Source organism: Myotis brandtii, unplaced genomic scaffold, assembly GCF_000412655.1.
Source record: "Myotis brandtii unplaced genomic scaffold, ASM41265v1 scaffold179, whole genome shotgun sequence".
NCBI lineage: Eukaryota > Metazoa > Chordata > Mammalia > Chiroptera > Vespertilionidae > Myotis > Myotis brandtii.
In genome coordinates, this window is record NW_005356635.1 from 2,968,534 (window position 1) to 2,977,753 (window position 9,220).

At 38.4% G+C, this 9,220-nt stretch overlaps 1 protein-coding gene across 9 annotated transcripts in view; it reads left to right on the forward strand.

Annotated features, from left to right (window-relative positions):
• The window catches only part of USP25 (ubiquitin specific peptidase 25), a 160,534-nt gene that overhangs the window by 3,245 nt on the left and 148,069 nt on the right, over window positions 1-9,220 (forward strand). For all 9 annotated transcript variants that reach the window (XR_001361554.1, XM_014537425.1, XM_014537419.1 and 6 more), the window contains exons 2-3: window positions 968-1,045; window positions 4,619-4,763. Coding sequence is in view for 7 of the 9 variants with exons in the window: in XM_014537419.1 (XP_014392905.1) it covers window positions 968-1,045; window positions 4,619-4,763 (223 nt within the window). In the remaining 2 variants the exon portion in view is untranslated. The remainder of the gene's footprint in view (window positions 1-967; window positions 1,046-4,618; window positions 4,764-9,220) is intronic.

Consider the following 9,220-nt stretch of genomic DNA (forward strand, 5'->3'; position numbering starts at 1 on the left):
CGGGGGCTGTTGGGGGTGAGCATGGCGGCAGGGGGGCTGTTGGGGTTTGATCTGGCTGGAAGGTGGGGCAGTTGATGGCAATCAGGCCAGCAGGCAGAGTGGTTAGGGGCGATCAGGCAGGCAGGCAGGTGAGCGGTTAGGAGCCAGTGGTCCCAGATTGTGAGAGGGATGTCCGACTGCCGGTTTTGCTCCGATCCCTGTGGGGTTGGGCCTAAACCGGCAGTCGGACATCCCCCGAGGGGTCCCAGATTGGAGAGGGTGCAGGCTGGGCTGAGGGACAACACGCCCCCCCCTGCACGAATTTCGTGCACCAGGCCACTAGTGGAGTATAATTACTGTATAGACCAATAGCATATGAACAGGTCTGAAGCAAATGGGAGCAAAAGATGAATTCTATTTAGGATCTTTTATGACAGATTGGAGAATGAGATGATTCTCTTTTTTCCTCAAATAGCTCTTAGGATTCCCATGATGTAGTATACCTACATAGTACATGTCCTGCCAAAGCATGTCTTTTGCAGACATTCCAGGTGCCTGGATGTTGGCTGACCCAAGAGGCAGGGAGAAATTCCTAGAACTGCCTGACTTAAGTCAGTAGGGCCATCACCTCCTTGAAGTAGCCCAATGGATACACTTTCCTTAGTTTTCCTGGGTTTATCCATCATGCAGATCACTCCTTTTCATTTTGGGAGACATGAATGAGGTGGTGAAGACTAGCTAGAAACTTAATTCAGGAGTTCTTATTCTTGGGGAGTAATGTAAAAATTCCCTTTTGGTGGAATCATGAGAATGGAGTAAGGTTCTCCACATAGCATGGTTCATTCTTCCTAAAAGAGTGAAATTTGTTCAGTCTCAAGTTCTTTTTTATTCTAGTTTAATTTGCATTTTCCATCACCCTCCCCCCCACAAAGTCATTCATATTTTCATATTTCAGAGTGTAATAATTTTGGTTTTCCCCCTCCTTTAGCATCAGCAGACGTTTTTGAATCAGCTGAGAGAAATCACTGGGATTAATGACACCCAGATACTACAGCAAGCCTTGAAGGTATGACCTCTGTTTTATGACATAGTTCATGTTAACCCCTTTAGTCTTATTGCCTACCATGTTTGAAAGTTGAGTTTTTTTTGTTATACCATGTGGTAGTAGTAGAAATATAAGAAAGAACTTCTATAAAATAAGAGATTTAACATACTATAGTTTTGAGCATGTTAGCTTCAGCAGCCTAATGTTCCAAGATATTGTGGAGTGACAGATAACTCTATGTAAGAAACACTTTCATGGCAAAATGGAGGGGTGTGATGCATCCAGAAGCAGATGGCTGATTACTGAAGAGCCACGTGTTAGAGTTTAAATGGGGTGGAGAGTGGGTTGGGTTAGAAGAAGAGGAGGAGAGAGGAGTAGAAAATTAATAGAGGATCAAAAGCTTACTTTTTTTATTTCCTTCCAAGGAGAAATATAATTTGGCTAACATTCAACTGATTGTACCTTACGAATATTCAACATCAAACCTGTTTAGTATATGCAGCAAATAAAGTGCATCATTTTGGTTGTATCTTATGAAGTAGCCTCCTATCTATATGAGGCACTAGATGAGTCAGATCACATGGATACATGCATTGAAAAGATGAAGTGGCCTGGCCTGAGTGCCTCAGTGGTTGAGCATCAACCCATGAACCAGGAGGTGACTGGTTTGATTCCATGTCAGGGCACATGTCTGGGTTGTGGGCTCGATACCCAGTATGGGGCTAGCAGGAGGCAGCCAAATGATGTTGCTCTCTCTAAAATCAATAAAAACATATTTTAAAAAAAAAAGATCAAGTGAAGGAAAGATGTTTAAGAATTTAAATTTACAGTGTTTGTGCCACTCTAGGCCTTCATACAACTTCAATCCTTTGGAACTTGCTCCATGAGGCAAAATTATGTAATTTTTTATTCTGAGCCCCAAATTCTTCATTTGTTTCCAGCAATAATTTGTCATTTAGATGAGTGTAATCATAATCATCATAATGATAGTGATCATAGCACTTGTTAGGCACTTACAGTACTAGCTGCTATTCTCAATACTTCATGTGGATAACATCCTCCTAATAGCTCTATGAGGTAGGTATTATTTTCACCTCCTTTTAAAAGATTAGGAGACAGAGGTTAACGTGACTTGCTTAAGACCACACAGCTAGTATGTGGAGGAGCTTAGAATAGAAACCAAGAAGCCTGGTTCCGGGGGGCCACACTGAACTTCTGCTTTTACTAGAAGCTTTGCTTCAGCTTTTTCCCCATTAGAAAAATGATGAGACAGTACTGTTTAGAGCCTCAATGCATGGGTTATGAAGCCAATTTATATATTTGGACAGTAAGCAAAAGTGTTGTACTCTGTTTTTATAATTATGACATCTGGATGATTGCCAGTTTTTTCTTTATTCTGATAACCTGACCAAATCACCCCATGTTTATTTTCAGAGAGTGTCTTTCCCATTCTGTACCACTGAGTGGGAGTATACACCATTATATTGTCAGGGCAAATCCAGGAAATTTTCTTTTTTAACTTGGGAAATATGTAGGATATGTTTAATTAAATAATAAAGAATTAATTAAATTCTTGTCCACATTTTCTTTGAGGTAAGCTGTGTGACTTTATTTGTTTTTGTTTTTGTTTTAAACTTTTGATTCTGGTACCAGTAGCTGGCCTGGGGGCTGGGGGAGACATTGTGCTTGAACCTTAACTGTTGCCCAATATAAATTTGTAAGATGTTTAATAATATCTTGACTCTCACAGTCATAGACTGACAGGTAGTTTACTGTTGGGAGCCACAATATTATTGATTGATTCAGGACTTTTATTTTATTTTGAATATCTATCTTTAGCCCTCCAAAGTTAGTAACCTTTAGGTTGTGTAAATCCTAGTTGCAGTTTGTTATGGCATAAGATAGTGTATGAAATACACTTAGCACACTTCTTGGCACATAGTAAGTGCTCAATAAATATTAGCCATTATTATTGCAAATTATTTTACAACTGGTTTACTTATTGAACTATAAAATATGTTACAGCCATATTTTGGATGAATCATTCATTTAAGAGTCTTATAATAATTGTGATAGATAGAGTTTAAAGCAGTGGTGCTTTTCAAATTGCACCGTGACCTTTTCTCTCCTCACTAGCTACTAGAATTGGAGTGAGTGCGTTGGGGACTTCATTCTTTCATAGCTCAGGCCTCAGGTCTTGGAATCATCCTGATCTTTTTCTTTCTGTCATCCCCCCTCCCCCCCATATTTAATATGATAGCAAGTGATGTTGGGCTTTGCTGCTGCCCTTTCTGTCCTATAATCTATTCTCAACAAACAGTAGAGCGGTCCTTTAAATGTAAGCCATACCATGCCATTTCTGTCCAAATCACTCCACTGGCTTCCTATTACACTTTGTGTGTGTGGGAAAGTTCCTAAGGCCTGCACAGCTTGTGTCCTCTGGTTTTCTGTTATAAAGATAACTTCACTATTAACATTTGGATTTCTTAATGTTGTTTGAATTAGCTGCCATAGAACTACTATTACATGTATTAAGTGTACAGAGAATATAGAGATAAAACTGAGCAAGTCATTCTTTTGTTGTTTTAGAAATTCTCAGTTTCCTAGCATCTACTTTTTTTCTAAATTAACTGTAGAAAAAAGTTGTGTCTAGGTATGCTTTTTTTGAGAATTACATAAACTTTATTAGTATGTATAGGTTGGGTGGGATCATCATCTTATCATTGAGCATTCTGTCTAGGACAGCGGTTCTCAACCTGTGGGTCGCGATCCCTTTGGGGGTCGAACGACCCTTTCACAGGGGTTGCCTAAGACCATCAGAAAACACATATATCATTACATATTGTTTTTGTGATTAATCACTATGCTTTAATTATGTTCAATTTGTAACAATGAAAATACATCCTGCATATCAGATATTTACATTACGATTCATAACAGTAGCAAAATTACAGTTATGAAGTAGCAACGAAAATAATTTTATGGTTGGGGGTCACCAAAACATGAGGAACTGTATTAAAGGGTCGCGGCATTAGGAAGGTTGAGAACCACTGGTCTAGGAGTTCCGAGTGTCTCTTCATACTATCAAGCTGCAGAACATTTTACTATTTTCTTTCTACAAGCCTTTGACATTTGCTTAAGTTTGCCTGTAGGCATGGATTCAGCATCCATATTAAAGGGAACATCTTTTATTGTCCTTGTTTACAGAAGTACTGTTATAAATACTCATTTTTTACACTTTTATATAGCAAGCTCCAGAAAACATTTTTTAGTTTGTTCATTGGTTTAGAAGTATAAGTTTGCGATTGATTTTTGTTAAGCAGATATGAAAGTAATGGAAAAATAAGGAATTAGTTATATAATTGATTTTTACATTGTATTAGTAGTTTTAATTAATAGAAACAGGAATTACTATTGATATAGTATACTTTGTTTACAATGAATTTAGGGTACAAAATTAGAATCAACAATAATTTTAAATCTGAAAACAATTTTTGCTATTAAGTATTAGTTGTTATGAAGAAAATTACATAAATCATGAGGATGTATAGAAATAGTTCAAAATATTTGATACTTTGTTCTTGATATTTGAAGGACAGTAATGGAAACTTGGAATTAGCAGTGGCTTTCCTGACTGCAAAGAATGCCAAGCCCCCTCAGCAGGAAGAGACAGCTTACTACCAAACCGCGCTTCCCAGCAACGACCGGTACATCAGTGTGGGGAGCCAGGCAGATGCAAGTGAGTTTACTTCTCCTTCTTAATATTTAATACGATGTAATGAAAAATTACTGTGGGAATATATTCATTTGTTTAAGCAGAGGTGAAGGAAAATAAAAGAGTTACTTTATCAGCATTATATATTTTTTTCCAGTTTAGGAGTTAAAGATTGTATTTAAGTTATTTATCTTTTTATTGAGCATTTCACATAGTAATTATTGTTTGAAATAGGGAGTAGCTACAGGTGTTACTCATTAAAGAAACAAATTTTTCTAGAATTTTAAGTGGGAACAGTCATTTCTTTTATGGAATTTAAGTGTTGTAGTGGCCTCGATATTATTTTTGAAGATAAAATATTATTTTTGATTACTGATAGGTTTACCATTTAATAGACTTTCCTTTACCTCAGCCCCTGCCCTTCCCCCAAATAAAGCTTTTGGGAGAAGATTTATTACCATGTAATAAAATAAATAAACACACATATGCACACACCAACACAGATACACATATACATAGAAAATTTTGCATGGGATACTAAGTTTTCTTCAGAGTATCAATATGTTTATATAACAATGAATTTTAAAAAATATGAACATTTACCCCCTATAAAATGTAGGTATTTATTTTTATGCATTCTGGACCTGAGCAGTTTGATTATTGTATTTGAAGAGAATTTCTGATTTTGTTTATAGACTTTCTTTAAGTTAGACAGCAATCAGGAAGAACCCATCCACATAGATGTTTATAGCTATTGATTGGCATTAAATACTGCTTAATTCTTGTTAATAAAATATTTTCATTTCAAACTTTCAAGGTGATCTTTATATTTTTGCTTCACAAGTGATCTTGGGTTAGCCAAAGCTGGAATACTCCTACATCACACAGATAATAGGTGTGGGAGAAGTTTTATACTCATAAGACAGACTTTGCTTATGTCCAAGTTCAAAATACACTGTGTTTTGGCCTCTGTCTGTATCTCTAACTTCCTTTTCTCCTGTTGTCCTCCTCTCACTTTGTACTGTCATAATACAGAATGGATTGAAGTTCTCAGACCCCCAGTGCTATTTAATCTCTTCGTCTTTACATTTGCTGTTCCTTCTGTCTGGAGTCCCATCTAGCCTTTACCTCTAGCTTCATTCCTTCTGGTGTAAGACTTAACTCAGGAGCTGCTGGTTCTGGCAATAAGTGCTTCTCTAGCAGCTAGAGCATACTTTTGTCTTAAAGAGTACTACTTTGTTATTTTCAAATTGTTTGTGCCTTTCTTGCTTACCAAACTGGAAGCTTAACAGGGCAAGAAACCACTGATGTTCCCGGCATCATACTAGAATGTCATAGTGTCTCAAAAGTGTTCGTTGAATTATTTTTAAATATATAAAAAGCTGTTTCAAAACCAATGAAAGGGAACAAGCTTGTTGCAAGAAAAAGAGAAAAAAAGAGGTGATTAAGAAAGGTGAAAAAGGCGAAGTCTATAAATAAAGGAGGAATGAGTATATGAGAATAACAACATTTATGGTTCTGAGACTTGGGGGGGGAAACAAAATTAGGTAGAAAAGAGAAAAATAGAATTATTTTGATTGAAGGCACTTGCTTAAAGTGAAGGAAACAGGGAATTGACTAAACGTGGGTCAGGGTTCTAGTTGAATGGATGAAAAGATTTTAGAATGGGAGCTGAGAATTCTTTTTTTTTTTTTAATATATTTTTATTGAATTTTTACAGAGAGGAAAGGAGAGGGATAGAGAGTTAGAAACATCAATGAGAGAGAAACATCGATTAGCTGCCTCCTGCACGCTCCCTACTGGGGATGTGCCCGCAACCAAGGTACATGCCCTTGACCGGAATTGAACCTGGGACCCTTGAGTCCGCAGGCCGACACTCTATCCACCGAGCCAAACCGCTAGGGCAAGAATTCTTATAGATGGTAGACTTTGTGACATGAGATATCATATATAGGTATTCAGGGGAGATAAGATTATAAGACTGTTATAAACAAAAGAAAATGTCTTATTTGCTGTGAGAAAGTCAGGAAATATTCTTTTAAAAAATTTTTTATTTAGGAAATATCAAGATTTTTGACAAAGGAATAGTGAAAATGTGGATAAAAAGAGATTTGAACAGGAGCTCTGAGGGAAAGGGCCACCTGATTGTATTTTTATTCATTTAATTTTAATGTTTTTATTTATTTTAGAGAGAGAGGAAGGGAGAGGGTTAGAGAGATAGAAACATCAATGAGAGAGAAACATCACTGAGCTGCCTCCTGCATGCCCCTTACTGGGGATTGAGCCCAACCTGGGCATGTGCCCTGACCTGGAATAGAACTGGTGTCCTCTTGGTTCATGGGTCGATCGATGCTCAACCACTGAGCCACATGAGTTGGGCACAACCTGATTTTATAAGACATGTCCCATTTTCTCATAATGAAAATTTGTGTGTGTGGCTCTTGAAAAGTATACACTAAATAATTTTATATTTCACTTGAAAGAAATGGTAGAGAAATGGACTTTCTGGTTTCATCTCAACTGATTTGACAGTTGTATTGAGCAAATTGCTTGCTGTTGTGGTTTCTTTATTGATAAAATGTGCTGTCCTTCTACCCAGATGTGAATTCATATTTAATCATTCAATAATGTGGATAGCATGTTCATAAAGTTGGTTTGAAATTAGTGAGAAGAAACTTTCTGAAATAGATGTGGTGATTGTATTATTAATAGTATTAAACTGAGGAAAGTAGCTGAGGAGGTAACAGTAATTCTTTTCATTTAATAAACTTGTGCCATATTTTATGAAGTTTTAAGAAGTACATCTGCCTTTAGGAAATAGTCTTGATTCAATATTTAAATTCTGTAATAATTTTATATGGTTTAAAACTGAGAAAGTACGGAGAAGTCATGCATTCAACAGATTCTTTAAATTATTGTGCTGTTATTGCTGAAAGAATCAAAATCTTTTGTGTATTTTAACTGGGATAGAGTGGTAAAACATGTGGGTAGGAAAGATAATTACAAATGAAAATGTATTCTAACACTGGCCTCTATTGAAAAATCTGCGTTAAGTGCTTAAAGAATGTGTAGTGTTGAAGTGATCAAAGTGTTAGGAAGTTTTCCAGGGATGGCTCTAGATCAGTGGTTCTCAACCTTCCTAATGCTGTGACTCTTTAATACAGTTCCTCATGTTGTGGTGACCCCCAACGATAAAATTATTTTCATTGCTACTTCATAACTGTAATTTTGCTACTGTAAACAATATGTAATAAATTATATATGTGTTTTCCGATGGTCTTAGGCGACCCCTGTGAAAGGGTCGTTCGACCCCCAAAGGGGTCGCGACCCACAGGTTGAGAACCACTGCTCTAGATCAAGCATGTCAAACTCAAAGGCCAAAACAGGCCAGATAAACAAGGTTTAAGTTGATGTGAGCCGCAAAAAAACAAAAGCTTCAATTTTCATAGAAACATAGGTTTATTTTGATAGAGACATGATGAATACAAAGGGCTGAAATAAATGAGTAATCATTAACATAAAATAGAAGAACATTTTCATAAAAATTAATATTTTTCTTGAACATTAACTTACCAGACACTAACTGCACAAATAAATAAGCGTAATGCAAATAAACCTATTTTTCTTGTTCTCCAAAAGTGAAATATTTCCTGTTGTGCACACCGAACAAGTCAGTCCAAGACTATTAACATGGCAATCAGCTGCTAAAATATTTGTTGCTGGTATTAATGGAGAGAAATGGTGTGCCTTGCACGTAAGGCGCGTAAGGGAAATGAATGCAACATGATTATAGTAATCAGTCATTAGTGAACAATGTAGTTCATTATTAATAACTAGAGGCCCGGTGCACAAAATTTGTGCACGAGGGGTCCCTCAGCCCGGCCTGCGCTCTCTCGCAGTCCGGGACCCCTCGCTCCTTAACGCCTGCCTGCTTGCTGCTCCTTAGCGCTGCCACCGAGGCGGGAGAGGCTCCCGCCACTGCCGCTGCACTCGTCAGCCGTGAGTCCGGCTTCTGGCTGAATGGCGCTCCCCATGTGGGCGTCCGCCCCCTGGTGGTCAGTGCACATCGTAACGACCGGTCGTTCTGGTTGTTCTGCCATAAGGGTTGCTTAGGCTTTTATTATATAGACTAGAGGCCCGTTGCACGAAGACTCGTGCAATAGGCCTTCTTTCCCCTGGCTGCCGGCACCAGTTTTCCTCTGGCACCTGGGACCCAGACCTTCACTCTGGCCAACGCCTTCCATCTTCGCTCTGGACACAGTCTTCGCTGCGCTGGAACCTTCAGTCTTTGCTCCTCGCTCCAGCGGGATTCTTCAGTCTCCGGCCAGAGCTGCTCCTGTAGCTCCTTCCACCCCCAACCCTCCCCCTCATAGCTTGATCGCTGCTTCGCCTGCAGACCTCGCCAACAGGCTCCTGGGTTCCAGGGGGCCGCCTTGCCTGTGGCCCGGCTTTCTGATCACGATCACGATCCCGGGCTGCAA